This window comes from Protomyctophum bolini (assembly GCF_963924005.1).
Source record: "Protomyctophum bolini genome assembly, chromosome: 2".
NCBI classification, from domain to species: domain Eukaryota; kingdom Metazoa; phylum Chordata; class Actinopteri; order Myctophiformes; family Myctophidae; genus Protomyctophum; species Protomyctophum bolini.
This window is the reverse complement of record NC_137863.1, coordinates 17,097,716-17,118,175: the sequence shown is the minus strand read 5'-3', so window position 1 is coordinate 17,118,175 and position 20,460 is coordinate 17,097,716. Positions and strand designations below refer to the sequence as shown.

The window sequence follows — 20,460 nt, the reverse complement described above, 5'->3', positions numbered from 1 at the left end:
GTGGGAGCACAGTGGCCCAACACACTGTTATGATGCACGATCTCTGTGGCAGTAAGTGGTTCTAAAAACCAATGGCTGTGTAATGCTCGTTAATGTGGCCATTATGGCGTCAACGACGGTGCTTTGCACTGCGAGCATGTTATTTAGAACTAATGAGCATGGCTTGTGAGTGCCATTACGGAGTTGGAGCGCGCCACACAGCTTTTCTCACACTGCACCAGAGGGGCGGCGGCTCTGGCGTGACACCCCCTCTACCTTGTCTGTCAGGGCAAAACATTAGCCTGTTAAAACCGGGAAGACGTCTGTGTCATTTTAGTGTGAGCTATTCAAAATAGCAAATATACTATAGGTCACATCACGCCACGTGTAGATCTGCTATTTTTGAAAATTGTGCAAATCTTTGAACATATAAATCATTTGAAAGCTAATCCTTTTAACTCAAATCTTTGCTTCAAGGGGTCCCTGGAGGGGGGACGGGACTGAGTTTTCAGAAAACTGTTTTAGAAGGCATTTGTAGAATCGACCTCAGGTCTTAGTGGGTTAACAGCTGTGCGTAATGACTTGTGATAGTCGTGAAAAAGTCAAAAGGCTATTGGATGAGTGGGCCGGTGATGAAGGTCAACAGCAAGGCACTCACTTCGGGAGCGATACATTTCCCCTGCTACAATTCTGGAGTGGTACATTTCCCCTGCTACAATTCTGGAGTGGTACATTTCCCCTGCTACAATTCTGGAGTGGTACATTTCCCCTGCTACAATTCTGGAGTGGTACATTTCCCGTACAAACAGTCCGACATGCCGGACAAACAGTCCGACATGCGTGGCCGGTTAAGACTCACCGGTGGCTCTGAGTCTCCGACATGCGGTTAGGGTTAGGTTATGGTTTTGGGTAGGGTGTCACCGTGTCAGACTATTGCATGTCGGACCAAAATTATGCACCCCTGCTATTTGCTGTTTACGAGTGCTGGGAGGAGGCGTTCCAGCATTACGTGAGCCTGCTATCAGTCTTAGATCATCACAAGGTATCAACACAATCGCTTCCACTGCTGAGGTTGCAATGCCTGGAGTGGGGGGTGGGGGGGATCTTTGTCTTAAAAAAAAGAAAAACACTTTTGCATCAGTTAGCTGCTAGCAGGACATATTCTATTTATCACTAACCATTTTGTTGCAACAAATACAATTCAGTTAAACTTGTTCATGTGAAATTACCGCAGGCAGCCAGGAAATATCTGTGAATTCTCGCCAACTACTTCCGGCCCACACAGCCCAATACAGCAAGAGGAGGAGCAACAAGTTTTACGAACAGTCTTAGTTTTCACCACAAGCGTTAATATAGCTTGGGCGATGCGATCAGAAATCACTATTCATCTGACAGGTATGGCGACCTTCAGAGTTAAATCTTAACCCGTCATCTGATGGGTTCTGAAGCGTCATGGGTGTTAAAGGTGTAGTGAAATGTGTTTTTCACACTTTTAGAGCACATCATATGTCATCATATGGGTAATTACTTCCTTAAAACGAAAACGTACTGTGTGATGACGTGTCGAGGCCCACATCAATAAAAGCCAATAAAAATGAAACTCAGCCATTAGTGCGCGTCCGTCCAAACACAGCTGCCACTGATTACAGAAATCCTCCGTTTCTAATCCCATTCACGATGACATCCAGACAGTGTGTTACTCGCTTTAAGCTTAATCATATGTATATAGGTTGTGTACAGGTTAGAGATAACCCCCTGGCTTTGCTGCAGGTCTCTCTGTCACCTGTAAACAAACCACTGTGCATGTGCGTGCATGAGACGGACCTACATCCCCATAGCCTGGAGGGATGAGACGCTCTGAATGGTTCAGAAACTAAGATCCTGCCGTCTGAGGCTGAAACTTAAATGCCCAAAAAGCCATTTCACTACACCTTTAAGATGCTCCATGAATTAGCCAAGGAGTGAGCTATAAGCTAAAGTAGGGAGCGTAATGCAGACCCCCCGCATGGGTATACAAGAGCAGGCCTAAAGCAAGACATTGGATTTCAGTTATAACCTTTGAGTCATACAATATTCTGAATGAGCATGTAGGAGGGAGACATAGACTGCCTTGTTGTGAATGCACTTTGAATGAGTGTGTAAAGATGTGTGGCTGATTTGAAAATTAATGTGTAAATTAATGTGTAGACAAAACAGGAAAGGGCGCACACCAGTGTTGGTGAGGTGCTGGCCTAAGGCAGTAAATAAGTAAAAATGAGAAAAAGGCTGCACACTCGTAGCCACGATGCTGTATATTTATTATTATCCAACGTTTCGAACTAGGAGGTTTTCTTCAGGGAATGATTCAGGGAATTATTTGAAAATGAATACAACGGAGGCATTTGACTCTCAGGTCCTGCATGCCATGAACTAAAGCAATGCTTCATGTTGCACCACCTTTATTTTAATTGACGTTATACAGATTTTAATACGTTTCAGGCTTTTTTTGTATTACATCCCCCCCGACGCTACTTTACTTCTTATTGTATTTTTACTCCTTGAACTGCAAACGTGAAAGTTTGCATAAATAAGAGTTTCACCTCATTTGCAATTGTGTTGAGACAATCTGCAATTGTGTTGAGACAATAAGATTGATTGATTGATTGATTGACTGACTGACTGACTGATTGAAGTGTGGCATGGAAACCGAAACCACTTCAATCAAAGGACCCCTCATCCAGCCAATGTGCTGTTTGTCCTCAGGGTTACATGTAGGCCTATTAAACAGTTTGACTGATTAAAACGCGTAACCCGCATTTTAATGAAATACCCTACGCTGCCGAGATTGTTGTATTACCTTTAGAGCATACGCTGAATTATTTGGGCTTTTGATCCGTGAAAATCTGGCGAAATAAGGTTCCCCCGTTTGTTATGATCCGATCGCACCACCCACCATCTTGGCGGGTGACGCGATCGCAGCACAAGAGCCTCCTCCATGAGGAGTTGTAGTCCATTAATTTGCATTGGCCTCAATTTCCCAGAAGCCATAGCAGCCCACAGCATGTGTTGATTTCCGATTTCGTCATCAAAACGAAACCATCTAGTCTGGCGGCAAAGACAGTTTCTTTTTATTTACATAAAACAAAAGGCGGGAATTTCGTAAATAGCAGCGCCAGTAACCTGGATTAAACAATTCCCGGCAGTCAAACTGTTTTAAGACCAGACCTGGACAAAAGTATGGGCTCGCAACTCCCTTTGTAATGCTTCAGAAAACTTTTATTCAGCGACACAGCAGGCAGGACAGGACATACAGTACAACGTTTCGACCGTGAGGTCTTTCTCAAGTTAAGACCAGACCTATTCATTTCCTGAGACAGTAAGGGCCCGGAACTCATCAGTTCAGGACATGCAACTCCCCTAGTGGGCTTTTATTATGCACCAGACACTGTTTTATTCATTTTCTAAGAGTATTTTTATATGTTTACGCCGATGTGAATTTGTATTGCATTGTTTTTTCTACCCCGAGCACAAATTCCAATCAATGTTTCATTGAAATGGGTATAAATAATTACATGGGTTGCATTAAAGCAGTGGTTCCAAAACTGGGGGTTGAGACCCCGCAGCCTGCAGGGAGGTCCCCAAATTATTTTTTGGGGGGGTCCCCAGATGATTATAGCTTAATTTGCAACATTGTTTTCTCACTCAACAGTAAACAAACCAGCATACAGTAGTAAGTGACTGTAAAAGACCTGTTCAATACAAAATTGGCCAACTAGGTAAATATTACGTATGAAAGAGGCAAACATTGTGAAACTAGCCAATCTACAAGCTCACAACGCCTCGACCTGCAAGGCATTGTGAGCTTGTGGATCGGCTATTTTCACAATATGCTGGTCCCCAGTTGAACCTTACACTACAGAACACACCGATTCATTCCTGCCCTCCCCTTCTCTCCCCTCTCTGTCTCTGCAACACAGTTTCACCTCAACCTTTCGCTGCACCAACCAGGACAGAATACCTGAGGAGCCTCATGCCCTGGGCTGGCCGGCTCAGCACTCTCCACTCTTTTGACCTTCTGAGTTTTGCAAGAACTTGTGCACATTATAAATAAACTTAATTCTTTCCTCCTTTTTTTAACGGCATCGCTCCTAGAAGAGGGGGCGAGAGAGCCGTCTAGTTCTCAACCACATTGTTTTGTTTGTGTTTGTTTGGGGGGGGTCCCAGATGACAGTCAAACGTCAATTTTTAATACAAAATAATAAAAAGCCAGTACTAAAACTATACTAGGCCTATAAACATTGGCCAAAGTGAGTGCTGCCCCGCGTCCGAAATGGTTGAGAAATGACAGTTACCGTGCGGCGGTCCCTCTACTGTACTGTACTGTCACTGTACTGTACTGGCACACCCGAAAGCATCATATATACAGTTAATATGTGCGTGTGTGTTTGTGTGTGCGTTAGGTTGCGCACAGGTGGTGAAAAACAACCATGTTGTTTTCGTGCTCATACCCAGCCAGCCAGCTACCCAGCCACCCACACACATAGCTCCGTAAGGGAGTGGTTGCACCACTCAAAAACATGTTACCCCTTTTGAAATAACCTTTAAAATTGGTTTTACCCTTTAAAACCATTTAAAGTTTATTTTTTGTAAGAAATGTTAAAAAAAACTCACACCCGTGTGAAGTGAGGGTCGCTTTACCAACCATTATCATCTTACATCATCGCATATACAAACATTAAACTCTTGTTCATTGTTAATGGCATTTAATGTTTGTCTAGGAAAGACAAACATTAAACCTGCATATAGAAGGGGCTAGCGCCCCTCAAAGGACATATGATGTCACAGTGACATGACGCCACTGTGTCAATATGACATCACATCACCGACCACATCACCCTCCACTGGTTATCCGTTAGTTTCAGAATTGATTTTACATTTTTAATCATGACTTTTAAAGCCCTGAATGGCCAGGCTCCTAGCTACGTCTCTGACATGCTGAAACCCTACAGGCCTGGCCTCAGACAAGGCCCTCCTGGAGACCCCTACAGCTCAGCTTGTCACTAAGGGCGGCAGGGCATTTGCAACCCGGGCCCCCAAAATCTGGAATATACGGTATACGGTATACGGGAATACCCGTATACCTACTGACCTAAGATGCGCAAAATCAATATCCACATTTAAAACTCTGCTGAAAACCCACCTTTATCTTAAAACTGTCATTATTGTATTATTATGTATGTTTTGTATTTTTATGCCGGCTATTGCATGGATTGATCTTTTATTGTTCTCTTGATGTAAAGCACTTTGTGACTTTGTCTAGAAATGTGCTATATAAATAAATTCATTATTATCATCATGACATGGAAGCAGCAGCCATTATTAGACCCTGCATGTGTTCCTTTTTAGTTTTTCCTTTCTTACTTTCTACATGTCTACAGGTGATAAAAACACACCTCTCAGTCTTCCTGCTTGCTATGAATCTCATTTTCACCCTTCATCTATATTCATGAAAGGTGGATGCACATTGCAACACATTGTTTTTCTTTCTCCAACCCAGAATATCATGGAACAGATATGGGTGTGGCCTCACTCAAACAGTGGTGGAAAAAGTACTAAAAGTAACAATAACACCATGTAGAAATACTCAAGGTCTGGTGTAGCCTGGCTCCAGCCCCTGAATCGCTAGCCACATAAAAAAATTATGTTCAGGCGATTTAGGGTCTGGTGACGTTCCCGAAGGAGGTCTCAGACTCGGTTGGAAATCCAACCGACGAATCAGCGTCGTTTCAACTCGATGACGTCAAACAACAGTGCCGTCCAGACACAAACAAACATGGCTGCCCCCACTGCGGTAACTCACGGCCGTATCAATCTGGCTATTAAATCGACGTATGATAAATAATTTCTTTACAGACACGAGGAAAGTACCTGGATTCTATGATGAAATCATAGCACTGACGAAGGTCTGAGGACCGAAACGTTTTAATTTAACTTTTTAATTGCACCATGAGCACAGAGCACCATAAAAGCATGATAAAATAAAATAAAAATATTTTTCTAAGTCTCAGTCTGGAGTGTTACTTCTTTTTCTATATGGTGAGCGAGTCTTTTGCTGTCAAAGTTTCCCTTATGTTTTTGAGACCACCGCTACCATACTGAAAAAAAAGGACGAAGAAAGGCGCAACAGTTTTCTCAGTGTTTCGGGAGGAGAAATAAGCAACCAGGTCTATGAGAACAAGCCCAAAAGAAGCGACTACTGTATAATAGCCCACATGAGCACTTGACACCTATTTTTGCAGTGCTGTAAGGCAGTGGTTTTCAAGTCCCATTATTTATTGGACATTTGAGCCACGGACCACCATTTGATGACATTTCTGTGGGGGTTCTCTGGGCAGGGCCCTACAGTGTCTGGTCTCTGGGGGCTCTCTGGGCAGGGCCCTATAGTGTCTGGTCTCTGGGGGTTCTCTGGGCAGGGCCCTATAGTGTCTGGTCTCTGGGGGTTCTCTGGGCAGGGCCCTACAGTGTCTGGTCTCTGGGGGTTCTCTGGGCAGGGCCCTACAGTGTCTGGTCTCTGGGGGTTCTCTAGGCAGGGCCCTATAGTGTCTGGTCTCTGGGGGTTCTCTGGGCAGGGCCCTATAGTGTCTGGTCTCTGGGGGTTCTCTGGGCAGGGCCCTACAGTGTCTGGTCTCTGGGGGTTCTCTGGGCAGGGCCCTATAGTGTCTGGTCTCTGGGGGTTCTCTGGGCAGGGCCCTACAGTGTCTGGTCTCTGGGGGTTCTCTGGGCAGGGGGATTTCAGACTGCTCACGGTTCTGTCTCTTCTCCCACTGATCACAATGTGAACCTGACAAGAGCCACTCACCGATAAAGCCTTCCATTGCAGGTTTAAAAAGAAAATGTCTCATTTTGTTCCTGTGTACATACGTGTCTCATGTATGAGTTCTTTTTTTTAATCTCATATATCTGCTGAGGTTTGTAATGGTACCCAAGGTTCTTGTTTGTAATGTTTCTGACATCAAGTGGACAGAGCTGGAACTGCAGCCGTGCTCCATTCTCTTGCTATACAGTAGTCTGCCGCCTGTATGGCCTTGCATGTATAAGGCAATTATTCTTCATGCTCCTGTAATTACAAGCGCATATGTTCAATCATCGTTACTGTGGCGCGTACACGTCTTTGTTATTGGTGAAACAACAATTGGAAAATAGGAAGCCGTGCCAGGTATATTACAGGCAGGTGCAAACAAACAAAAAGAGACAACACAAACACGATTAGCAGACCCTTCAAACAAAAAACTGTTTGTATAGCCTTGTTTTGTGTTGGCAAGAATTTTTCTATCAACGGTATAGGAACAAAGGAATTACAGACAAATCTCACACAAAAGCAACGTTGTGTGTACAGATAAATATTGTGAAAATAGCCAATATTTTGCCTCATTCTTATTTTGACAATGTGGCCAATGTCTCACCGGTCTTTATAGTATAGTTTGTTGATTACTTTTGAAGCAGTGATGTTTTTCTTTGCTCGACTTTCCTCAAGGTATTAAAAAAGGTCTTAAAAGGTGACATTTTGTCACCTGGGAGGGTCTCGACCCACATTTGTGGATATTCTGGCCCATTGTGTCTCGTGCACCACATGAACTCAGTGTCAGTAAGATCCATTCCACCCAGAGGATACATAAATCATATTTCAACCAAACTAAACCATGAGGCCGCATGAGAACAGATAAACCACACTCCCACTTGTGTGTATGTCCTGCTATTTTAACAACGGACCCAGGGCAATTATATGAATTGTTAAAATTAGATATGACTCACTCTCCCGTGACTGAGGCCCACACAACAGAATGAAAGTGAAGCTGGACGTCAGACGGGCAGTTCTAACACAATATGGGCACTCAGCCGTGCGTCTTTTAGAGTGTTTTCACATGAATACTTTACAAAGGAAGGGGCTGCACTCCCTCGCAAAACAGAGGCATTGCATTGCAAACAGAGTTCGGAAGTTTATGCGCGTACTTTGAAATTGCAATGCATTATTTGTTCTCTCTCTGTGTGTGTGTGTGTGTGTGTGTGTGTGTGTGTGTGTGTGTGCCACTAGCTGGTTGCAGCTCCGACCGTGCTGCAAGGAGTGAAAGAGCATCACATGCGTCTAGTATGACCTTGCTGCCAGGTCATATTACTACTTGAAAAAGGAATATAATGCTGCTCGCACACACACACACACACGCACATGCATGCATGCGCGCACAGTGGTGGAAAGTAACTACCGTATATACATACAGTACATGTACTCAAGTAGTGTACTCAAGTAAAGCTTTGAGCCCCCCGAGGTGTGAAGACCCCCAAGGCATTGTAAGCGTTCCGCTCAGTGGTCTCAGCGTACAGAAACAGCGGGGGAAGACGCATCCATCTATTTCCAGAATGATTTACTAACACACTGTATCTGTGTTGTTCTGCAGCTCGCCATGAGCACGCCTGCGCACGCCCAGATACTGTCGCCGCCGGACAGAAACCTCTCATCTCCATATTTCAACTTTTTGTGTTTTCTCTTTCATAACCCATTCTGACCGGGCACCCATTTTGGTGTTGGCATCATGTTATGCTTTAGCTATTGAAAAATAGCAGATCTACAAGCTCATATCGCGCCACCGAGTGGCGCGATACGAGCTTGTAGGTCTGCTATTTTTGAAAAATCGAAGAACGACTGACATTTTTAGAATCTGATCTCAGGTCAGAATGGGGTTAATCAGACCAGTGTGTGTCCAGTGGAAACCTCGTACGAATCTGATCTCAGGTCAGAATGGGATAAAGGCAACGCCCCACTTGATCACACGACCAGCGTCACACAAAAGCATCAAAAAGTAGCAGATCCACAAGCTCGGACTGCGTTCCGGGGTCGTCGATCAGCTCCATTTAGCTATTTTTTTATTTGAATACTGAATTGTAACCGTTTTGGACATAGGAGGTTTCCACCCGACACAGACGATAATGCATGGCAGAGAAAACGCAGAGCCGAAACCGCAACTGAAAGAAAACAAATGACAGAAATTGATTGCACACAAACACGCGGCGTAGTGTACCACGTACACACACACACATGTGCATTCATACACATAAATGCACGTCCAAACACGCACATTTATTTAAGAAACTAAAAGGCAGCCGCGTGACAATGTGACAAAAGTATGACAAATGCATCACGTTGAAGAGGCGGTCGAAATCACAAACAGCAGCAGGTTGGTATGGGATAATAAAAATAACCCATAAACTAGATCTTCTTGCTCAATAACGGAACACACGCTGTGTCTGTCCCTCAAATCTACTCAAAATAAACCCACTCACACGCGTTTCTATTGGGTTACCTTTGACTCGCTCACTGCCAAGCCTGAAAGCAAATGGATTTCCACTCCCGGCATGATGTAGGGTATGGTTAACGTTGTTTTTTTTTTATTCCATTAAAGTCACCCCGATTCTCAGCCTTCTGTCGGTGAACAAATGGACGTATCATGTAAACCTATACAGTTAGCCTTCTCGTACAGTAAATTGTGTGCACGCATCCATGCTCTTTCTAAAACAGACAGGGTGTGTAATTGACGCCCATTACCTGACTGTCAGAGGTGTTAAATAAGTTGCTAGCCTTTATTTTTATTTTTATTCTGGATTTGAGATTTAACAACTTATGTTGTTGTTACACCTATTATTGAAATGTTTTAAATAAATTAAATTAGAAGAAAATGCCCCAAATATGGTTTAAAGTGGTTAACAAGCTCTTCTTAGCTTGTAGGTCTGCTATTTTTGAAAAATCGAAGAGCGACTGACATAGAAGACATTTTTAGAATCTGATCTCAGGTCAGAATGAAAACTGTCAGGATGTAGAAGACATTTTTAGAATCTGATCTCAGGTCAGAATGGGTTAACCTTCTCGTACAGTAGATTGTGTGCACGCGTCCATGCTCTTTCTAAAACAGACAGGTTGTGTAATTGACGGCCATTACCTGACTGTCAGGTGTTAAACAAGTTGCTAGCCTTTTTTTTTTTTTTTTTTCTGGATTTGAGATTTAACAACTTATTATGTTGTTCTTACACCTATTATTACAATATTTTGTGAAAGCTTACAATGCGTTGTGAGCTCGCGGATTGACGATTTTTTTGTTTAAATGTTTACAGTGTGCGATATTTTGAAATAAATAAAATCCTGCTCAAAAGCAGACATACGGTATGAGGTCTCCACCCGAAAGCGTCGGCATTCTGGGCCGTGTTAGATTTGACCGTAGTCTTAATACCGGCAACAACACACACAAAGTGCAGAAACACTTCAGGTTGCTCCTGAGCAGAGCGTTCTAATAAATAGAAGTGAACTGAGGGTGACCTCTGCTTATTGGCTATTATCAATTCCGCCCCAGTAGGTCGGTCCTTCCACACGCTGATGGAGTCAGCAGGGATTAACCCTCTCCCTATAGGCCTGCTCTGTTTACACTGAGAGGGAGCCATCTTCTTTCTTTCACACCCTGTCTGTCTGTCTGTCTGTCTGTCTGTCTGTCTGTCTGTCTGTCTGTCTGCCTGTCTGTCTGTCTGTCTGCCTGCCTGCCTGCCTGCCTGCCTGCCTGCCTGCAGCGCTCATCCTTGTGGAGAAAAGAAAACACAGGAGGTGACCTTTGTGCAGACACAGAAACAAACAAATAGCAGCAGGAGGAATGGAATTATAATTTTTTGAAAATTTGATTTTTAGAAATGTCTTTCCAATTCTGTAGTAGTATTTAAAAAAAAAAATATATATATATATATATATATATTCAAAGAATAGCAGATGTCCAACCTCTCATTACGCGGCACAAAGCTTGTATGTCTGCTATTTTTTAATAGTCAACGACGCAAACATATAAAATGACAGATGCTTTCCCGGGTTTTAATGGGTTAGTTAGATTGTGTGCGATCACAGTAGATGATTGGCACAGGGGTGAAAAATGGGTTACAGAATCGTGGGATAAAAAATATATTTTTAAAAAGATTGTGTGCGTCTGTGTGTATGTGCGTGCGTGCATCTGTGTGTGTGTGCATGCGTGCGTCTGTGTGTGTGTGCATGCGTGCGTCTGTGTGTGTGTGCATGCGTGCGTCTGTGTGTGTGTGCATGCGTGCGTCTGTGTGTGTGTGCATGCGTGCGTCTGTGTGTGTGTCATGTTCATTGTACCATCCAATAATGGGAGTATAGGAGGACAATTATTGGGGTTCAGCTCCCTTGACATTGGCAGCGACAAAATAGAAGAAAAAAGCAATACAATAACAATAGTAATAATTGAAAGAATGGTATTAAAATGTAATACGATTGCAATTGCACAATGTGTGGTGTCTGCAGACGTGTGTGTGTGTGTACATGTGTGCATGCATGTGTGTGCGGCGCGCGCGTGTGTGACTGCACGTGTGTGTGCGTGTCTGTCACTGGGTTATTGGGTTTCTTCCTCAACAAAGTATATATTTTATCTCAAGAGTTCAAAAAGTGTCTTGCCCTCCTTTTGTCCTGGTCTCTCATTACAAAGACAATCATCATGTTTTTTTATGGTTGCTTGATCGCGTCATAATGAAGTCATTGTTCCTCTCTAAGAACTCATTAGAGAGTCTAAACAACAAATCTTATTGAGGGAAAATGTGGTTGAAATGAAAACAGTGGCTATGTGACTCAGCCATTTGAATGGGAAAGGCACCCTCTACTGGTCAGAGAGAAGAATAGCAGCAGTACACCGGGGATGGAGAGACATGATGAGCTTACAACAGTGGTTTTCAAATGAGGGTCCGTGGACTAATTAGTGTCAATTTAGTGGTCCTTGACATGAAAAGGTTTGTGAACCACTGGCTCACAATGTCTAAGACTAAGCGTATGAGAGCATATGAGATAACTGTCTAGGTAAATGATATGAGTGCATCATGAATTAAAAAAACAAATAAGCAAATAGAATAACCCTATTTCGGGGATGTCATTATAGGCGAAGAAGTAGCACGCCATTCACGGGTCAGACCATCATGATACATTTTATGCTCGTGCACGTTTATTTTCTCAAGGAACTAGTCTGCCCACAACCCTCTGGCTTGCAACCTCCGCTCTAACTAACCTCCTCATTATAGCACATTCACATATATATTTGCACTTTAATTCCTCTGCCTGACGTCGAAATTAAAAAAAAAAAGTTTTCTAAATCATGACAATTTTCTTAAAGATTTGAGGCACATTTTAACGATTTTTCAAAAATAGCAGACCTAAAAGTTCTTGTAGATCTTGTAGATCTGCTATTTTTCAATAGCTAAATTATAACATAATGTATGTAACCACCAAAAGGGGTTCCCGCTCAAAATGGTTTAACAGCTGATGATGTGGTGGTATGGTGGGGTGGGTGGGGGAGGCTGTGTATTTATGTATCTCTGTATTTCTATATTGTCTGTATCTGTGTACTGTACGTCTTATGTATCTTGTATCTGTGTACGGGTCCCCCTTGAAAATTAGATGCTGCATCTCAACAGGGCTATCCCTTCAATGAAAATCTAAAATCATGACCCCCATGGTATGACCAACCCTACACGGGGGGGCACCCTGGCCTTCTGCTCGGCTGGCCCCCTCCCTGCCCACCTGAGAGCACCACAGTCGGTGGATTATTTTACGAGACCTACCTTTTTAACAAAGCATTGTTCTAGAATACACTGCTTTTACCTTGAAAGCCTGGGTATGGAGGCTACTTTTACCTCTCTCTAGGCTGTATGTCCTCATGCTATAACCCATTGTGACCGGGCACCCATTTTGGTGTTAGCATCATGTTATGCTTTAGCTATTGAAAAATAGCAGATCTACAAGCTCATATCGCGCCACCGAGTGGCGCGATACGAGCTTGTAGGTCTGCTATTTTTGAAAAATTCGAAGAACGACTGACATTTTTAGAATCTGATCTCAGGTCAGAATGGGTTAATCAGACCAGTGTGTGTCCCGTGGAAACCTCGTATGAATCTGATCTCAGGTCAGAATGGGTTAATGTAGACAACAGAACGGTGTCCTCTGAGCCCTTGCTGTTGTGGATCTTACAGTGGTTCTCAAACTTGTTTAGCTGGAGCCCTGAACGACACATTTTTCCCTCTTTCTTATATTTGACAATTTCATTTCTTTTCTTTTTTTAAATGCATTAAAAAGGTTGTAAAAGAGCTTAATTACAAAAGCAAAAAAATAATCCCGGGCCACAGGTTGAGAACCACTGATGTACAGTACATTGTACAGGACTGGCGGTTGTGTGAGAACTGTACGTCTCTGCTGACCCCAACAGTTTGTTCTGGTCGATGCTACGCCTCCGCTCACATAATATCAGACACAACCATCTATTTCCCACTTGTTAGAGGTTAATACAACTGCGTCGGATGGGCTGAACTTTAATCTGTGCGCACGTACATACGTACGTGTGTGTGTGTGTGTGTGTGTGTGTGTGTGTGTTCGTGTGTGCGTAGATACGTGCGTGCGTGTGTTTCTACAGATGATAGGGGTTCAGTGACTTCCATACTGTTATATTCCATGCTGGGGAAAGGGTTCTCCGAGCTCGCAGACAAGCGTAACCAAGGTTCATTCTCTCTCTCCATTTGAAATGACCAGAATACTGAGAAAATACATGGACAAAGAAGCCTGCACTCACAATTTACAATTTACAATTTAGCAGACGCTCTTAATCCAGAGCGATTTACATTAAGCAAGAACAAACGTACACGAACAACGCACGCTCGCACGCACACACACACACACACACACACACACACACACACACACACACACACACACACACACACACACACACACACACACACACACACACACACACACACACACACACACACACACACACACACACACACACACACACACACACACACACACACACACACACACACACACACACACAGACTGGAGACTGAGACATCTGTACATCTGCCATTTTTGTTATATATTTTACATAGATTAGCTATATCTTGCTACCCTTACCCCTTACCTCTAACTTATTTGCCATTATTTACTATTTTAAAACCTTTCAAAATAGTTAAAAAAGCAGATTTACAAGCTCACAACGTGACAATGTAGATTGGCTAGTTGAACGATTTTACAATGTTTAAAAAAAAAGGTGCAAGGGTTGGCACAAGATAGGGCCCGTTATGTAAATTACTAGATTACTATGAAAACCTGCAAAACACGCTCTATTATGGCCGTCTCCATATATGAGGATCATGACACTGACCTCATCACACCCTAGATAGCCATACATGAAGACTGGAACATCACCTAGGCCCCGCCTGGCCTCACTAATTAGCACACATTTTATTCTCTACCGGTCCAAAAACGTCAATAGCATAAAAGGTCCATATATGGGCATTCCCAGACCTTCTGTTTCGCTTCTCACCCTCAGGGCGTCTTACTGGTACATATATATTGTTTGACAATAAAAACAATAATTTCTCACTGTGTATTTTGCACACTATGCGGCCCTCACACCTGTGTGTCCCATCAATGTCTGTTGATTGTTGAGAGAGACATTCGAGACGTTTGGAAGCTCATATAGCTTTACAAGTTTACATACGTAGGTATGTCAGTGCAAGCCTGAGGAAGGTCGCAAGACCCAAACGTTGCTTCTTTACAATAAATGCTCTGAACATAGCAAGTGGCGGTGTGCGGGAGTCCCTCCTTTCTTCTACGTTGTATGCCTCGTCATCATCGCACCTGCTCCAAATTACCTACCGGGTGAGCGGAAGTCATCTCTCTATTAGTCCATGAAATGTGACATTTTGTGGGTGATTGTGTGGGGGTGAGAGTGGATGGTTTGTAGGCGAGACAGCTTTTGTTTTGTTTCGTATTTTTGTCTATATGTATTAATGCATGCAATATTTGTTGTATTGTTCTCTTTGTATATTTGTGTTAAGAACCTCCTCGGAAAACGAGATGATACATCTCAAGGGGTTTATCCTTTCAATAAAGGTATAAATTTAAATATAAATTTTTGAGGGGCACTAGCCCCTCCTATGTCCAGCCTTTAGTGTGTGTGCACAAACTTTGTCCTACACGAACATTAAAGTCCCATTGACAATGATTGGACAATCATAGTGTAAACACAAACATTGATGACGAAGGTGAGGACACACATTTTGATTGACCGGAATGAGATGATGTACGATGATAAGAGCGCCCCTCACTTCACACTGGTGGGATTTTATTTATTTTACAGTAAGTGCCTATGGCTTGTTTTTTGTTTACACATTCTTTGCTAATATATGTTGGATTCATGATCATGTGTATATTTTCTGACATTTACTTTCTCTTTTGGGTGAAAAATAACCTTCCCATCAAATATATAGCAGCTCTCCAGTAGCAGCTCTGAAGACTCCCTATAGGAGAACTTGTTGAAGATCCAAGTACTGTAATGAAACATGTTACTGTAGCATACTGTAGGTATTAGTTAATACCCAGCTATGCTAAAATCTCAAATAGCTAAGCACTATACGGTGTAATTGCTACAGAAAGGGGGAATAATAGTGTTTCGATGAGAAAACGTCAAGCATAGAAGAAACTATTAAAGAGATAATTTTATTTCTTTTTTACGATATTTTGGGGGCTTTTTCAGCCTTTTATTGATATAGGTATACAGTAGTCCGATAGGTAATGGGGAGAGAGATGGGGGGGTGACACGCAGCAGAGGTCATCGGGATTACCGGCCTAGGTGCCCAGACGACTACGCCAGCCGCCCGGGGCCTATTCAAGCGATTCTGTATACTGACAGGAACATTCCGACTAGGAGTCCTTGGATGTATTCAGGATGTACTTGGTAGCCATGGCAAGGAGTGGAGCGCCAGTGGGCACGCCTGGGAAAGGACCATTAGACCCGGCAATATCAATGTGGGAGTACTGCAGAGGGTTCGGAGAGTCAATCCCACACTTATCCAGACCAGAGGCCATGATGAGGAAAGCGGCCGGGGCCTGGTGTCCTCGGGGAGTTTCGGTAGACGGCTTGTTACCGCTCTGGAGAATATCCTCATACTCGGACTTCCCACAGTGGAAAACGTAGTCCTCACGCCTAATGCTGGACACTTCAAACATGTCCCCCAAAACCTCTCCCTCCTTCTGCCACTGCGCTGCGGTTCCGGCGCGCCGAGCCGGTCCGTTGTCCATGATGATGGAGTAGTCGGGTCCCATGGCCCGGATTGCGTGGCCGGTCAGCGTGGCGATGGTGAAAAGCTGGGGAAAGTCCTCTTGTATGGCCTTCTCCTTCATCTCGCAGAGGAGGTCCACCATCACCATGCGTCCCTCCGCGTCCGTGTTGCCCACTCGCACCCTGCGGTCCGCGCGGGACACGACCAGCTCATCTGCCACGTAGCAGTCTGGACCCACGCTGTTCCTGACCATGGCCATGGAGCCCATCACCTTCAGGTGCTTTGGCCTCAGCTTGGCCAGGATCTGGAAGAAACCGGCCACAGTGGCCGCGCCGCACTTGTCCCTGTGCATTCCGGCCATGACGCCCCCGGCCTTGATGTCTGCCCCGCCGGTGTCGTAGGTGATGCCCTTGCCCACCAACATCAGAGTGTTCTGGACGGGCGCCTCTCCGCAGTACAGGAGCTTGATCACCCTGGCCTGGTGTCGGGGCACAGCGTTGGCACAGCGGTTGACCGCGGCCAGACAGGGGTACTCCCTCTCCAGGACGCGTAAGTCGCTCAACACTTCCACCTGCACGGGGCTGTCGGCGAAGAGCTGCTGGACGTACTCGGCCACGCGCGGCGCGGCCATGCGCTCGGGATCGGAGCCGCCGATGTCGCGGTACACCAGTCGCCCACTCTCCAGTGCTTCGGCCAGTTCCACCACCTGCTGCCCTTGGGCCTCCTGCTCCACCCACAGGCCCAGGATGCCCACCTTGTGGGGGCTGTCTTTCCGCTTGGACTCCCTCACCTCCAGGGGCATGTAGAGCTCATGCAGAGCCCCGAGGGCCGCCACCAGGGTGCTTTTGGGGTAGTGGGGGTGTGGGGGACAGACCAACAGGGGCCGATGCATACCGGCCACCATGGCCCGTCTGATGCCGCGGCCCGCGGCCTCACCGAACCTCCTGACGTCGTCAAAGTCGCGGTCCACCGGGCCGGTGGAGGCGAACACCATCCGACTGCCGGGGAGACCGGGTACGTTCAACAACGGCACGCTGATCTTGAAGCCCCTGTCCAAAAGGGTGTAGTTTCTCAGAGGAACTGCCAGACACTCCAGCTGCCGGGGCAGGGTGTCATGGCTCTCGGTCACCAAGACAACGCCATCGAAGGTCAGGTCTTTACAGTCAGTGGTCCACTGCATAGGTTGAACGCCGTCCATTATACTTGTTATAACTTCTCATTATATAAATGAGAAAAACGGGTTCCATCTTATATAGGCTACATAATGCTGACACATGGTGACATCAGAGAGTATAATGTATGTTTCCATAGCTACCCAAACGATACACAACTGCACATAATCTCAAGAACCTCCTGATCAACCTCATCATCATCTGTTTTTGCATTGGAAGACTCGATCCATCTCTCCCGAGCAATCTTCTTTCCTACTCTCACCTATGGTCATGAAGTGTGGGTCATGACGAAAGAATAAGTTCGGGAATACAAGCGGCCGAAGGTGGCTGGCATCTCCCTTAGAGATAGGGTGAGAAGTTCAGTCACACGAGAGAGACTCAGAGTAGAGTCGCTGCTTCTTTGCCTAGAAAGGAGCCAGCTGGGTGGTCCGGGCATCCGCTTAGGATGCCTCTCGGGCGTCTCCCTAGGGAGGTCCTCGAGGCACGTCCCACTGGGAGGAGACCCCGGGGCAGATCAGGGCGCAGTTGGAGGAAACACATTGACTCACTGGCCTTGAAACGTCTCGGGGGTCTCCCAGTAGGAAGTCACTAATGTTGCTCTGGAGAGGGAAGTCTGGAGCACTCTGGTGGAGCTGTTGCCCCCACGACCCGACTACGGATGGATGGATGGACTCAATCCAGCTTCAAAACCTTAAGTTAGGTTTTAGAAGTCATTTTCAGAATCGGCCTCAAGTCTAAATGGGTTAAATCACCTAGTCCTAGAAGAACAATAATGACGTTTTACTGTCCTCCTGAAGAAAAAGGAAAGAAAAAAAATCATCCCAAAACTTTGCAGCTCGGCTGTTGCAATGTGAAAATGGAAGCCATCGTTCTCACGATAATAAAAATCTAAACATTTTTGTAAAAAAAAATCTTGTTTAAAAAAAATCTGCCTACATGTTTTACAAGGTTTTTTTTTATTTCATTGTAAATCATTTTGTGCTACAAATTCTTTGTATTCTTATTTCACAAAGTCATATTGTCCAGTCATCCCTCCTACATTAAAATATGATCTGTTTTTCCCCCATGTCTGCCTCTTTACTTGTGTAAACATGAACCTGAATATGAATATATCATTATCTTCTCCAGAGTTATGACAAAGTGCAACAGACCAGAAAATAATTTCTCTATTACCATCCGATCGGATAGGCCCTCGAATAGCCTGAAGAGATATGGAACGCTCTGCCAAGTAAAACAGGCCTTTCAAATTGCGGTTTGAGTTTCCAGCGTTGGGTTTGAAGGCAGCCAAGGTGGACAGCTGTAGTACATCAGCCTCTGTGTTCATGTGACACAGGGGGATAAGGGAGGGCAAGGAGACACTGGTGACTGGGGCTTCCATTACCTGCATAAGTGACTTCAGAACCTTTCATGTTACATGATCTCTTTGGGACTCTTACTGGACTACCAGTAAGAGAGATATGGCCCAATCTTTATCTCGCTTTTTTTTACGTAACCAGGAAACATGACCAAAGAAGAAATGTTCTCTCATTTCTAAGCAGAGTTAGTCAGACTTTGTGTGTTTGTATGCATGACTTGCATGTACAGTATGTGTGTGTAGGCCTATGTATCTATTCTATAGGTATGTACATGTATGAGTATGAAATAAACAGCTGCAACTGATTGCAATACATACAAACGAATTGAACTAATTTAAACGAGAGGGAGAGAGACAGCATCATCCTCAATTAGCAATATTTGGCGCCTATACTTTACAGAAATATTTGAGATAAAACAGGTGAAAATGCAATTAGACTCATGATATACGGTATATATTTTTAAAGGGATTGTGACATTAAAAAAAAGTTTTTGTTTTGTTTTCTGAGCTCAATCTGCACCCAAAAAACCTGAACCTGCATGCACGCACGCACACACGCACACACACACACACACACACACACACACACACACACACACACACACACACACACACACACACACACACACACACACACACACACACACACACACACACACACACACACACACACACACGATTGTATTCCTTACCTTCCACACAAGAGGGTCTGGCTCGGGTGGTCCCGGCAACTTGACCAGGGAAGCAGGAACACTTGACGGTTTGGGAGCGTTCCTCAATCTTGTTCTTATTGCAGCAGCGATGAATGGCCACCACCTCACATGTCCCCTGCTTGACCTGGTATGAGACTGAGACACACACACACACACACACACACACACACACACACACACACACACACACACACACACACACACACACACACACACACACACACACACACACACACACACACACACACACACACACACACACACACACACACACACACACACACACACACACACACACGTGTGATGGGTTGGCAGCTTGTATAAGGTTTATTTTCATTTCATATTCGTCTTATACAAGTTAGAATATAAAAGTACTTAAGCTTATCGTCGGGGGGACCAAGGTGTTGCGTGCAATGTGGGAAGTCGGTCGGATTTCCACAAATGAACCCCCATAAGGCTGCTCCAGTCAGTCCCTCTATAGTAGGCTGTTGTCCAACGTTCACTGGTCCAGTCAGTCCCTCTATAGTAGGCTGTTGTCCAACGTTCACTGGTCCAGTCAGTCCCTCTATAGTAGGCTGTTGTCCAATGTTAACTGGTCTAGTTATAGTCGTCCTATAAAGTGTGTGTGTGAGTGAACCTAATCTTCACTCCTATCGGGACCGCCCAACCGACCGACTTCAAACTCAGCACACATAGTGCCAAGGACCCCAGGGAGTGTGGCAGTCCAGTACCGCAGACTGGGCGGGCAAGCATTCCCAACTTGCATCGTTCCTAACTTAACAGAGATTGGTGGAGATCTCCACCGATGATGGAGATCTTTGATGGTGGTCTTTTCAGTGGTTTATGATAGATTGTGCTCTTTGTCAACATATAAATGGTTCTAGGTTGCCGAGCAACGGATACACAACCCAAAGTGAACCCGGCAACGAGTCTATCCGTTTAAACAATGAATGACCAAATGCTATTGAATCATTCACTATTGTACAGACAGCACAAATTGCAGTAGAGTTATAGAGAGTTATAGAGTGCAAATGTTGCTCAATGCAGTGCATTCATTAACAATATATAACCCTGCTCTCGGATTTAAAACCCACTGTCTGTCACTATGTTGACT

The 20,460-nt window shown here is 44.6% G+C and overlaps 2 protein-coding genes across 2 annotated transcripts in view; both read right to left on the bottom strand.

Annotated features, from left to right (window-relative positions):
- The window catches only part of tafa4b (TAFA chemokine like family member 4b), a 41,631-nt gene that overhangs the window by 6,524 nt on the left and 14,647 nt on the right, over positions 1-20,460 (bottom strand). The window contains exon 3 of the mRNA XM_080782852.1: positions 19,326-19,481. Within this exon, the coding sequence (XP_080638978.1) occupies positions 19,326-19,481 (156 nt within the window). The remainder of the gene's footprint in view (positions 1-19,325; positions 19,482-20,460) is intronic.
- LOC308325750 (putative aminopeptidase W07G4.4) lies at positions 15,749-17,305 on the bottom strand (the record flags this gene model as incomplete). Its single annotated transcript, XM_080778424.1, has 1 exon — positions 15,749-17,305. The coding sequence occupies one exon, from the start codon at positions 17,303-17,305 to the stop codon at positions 15,749-15,751; it is 1,557 nt and encodes a 518-aa protein (XP_080634550.1).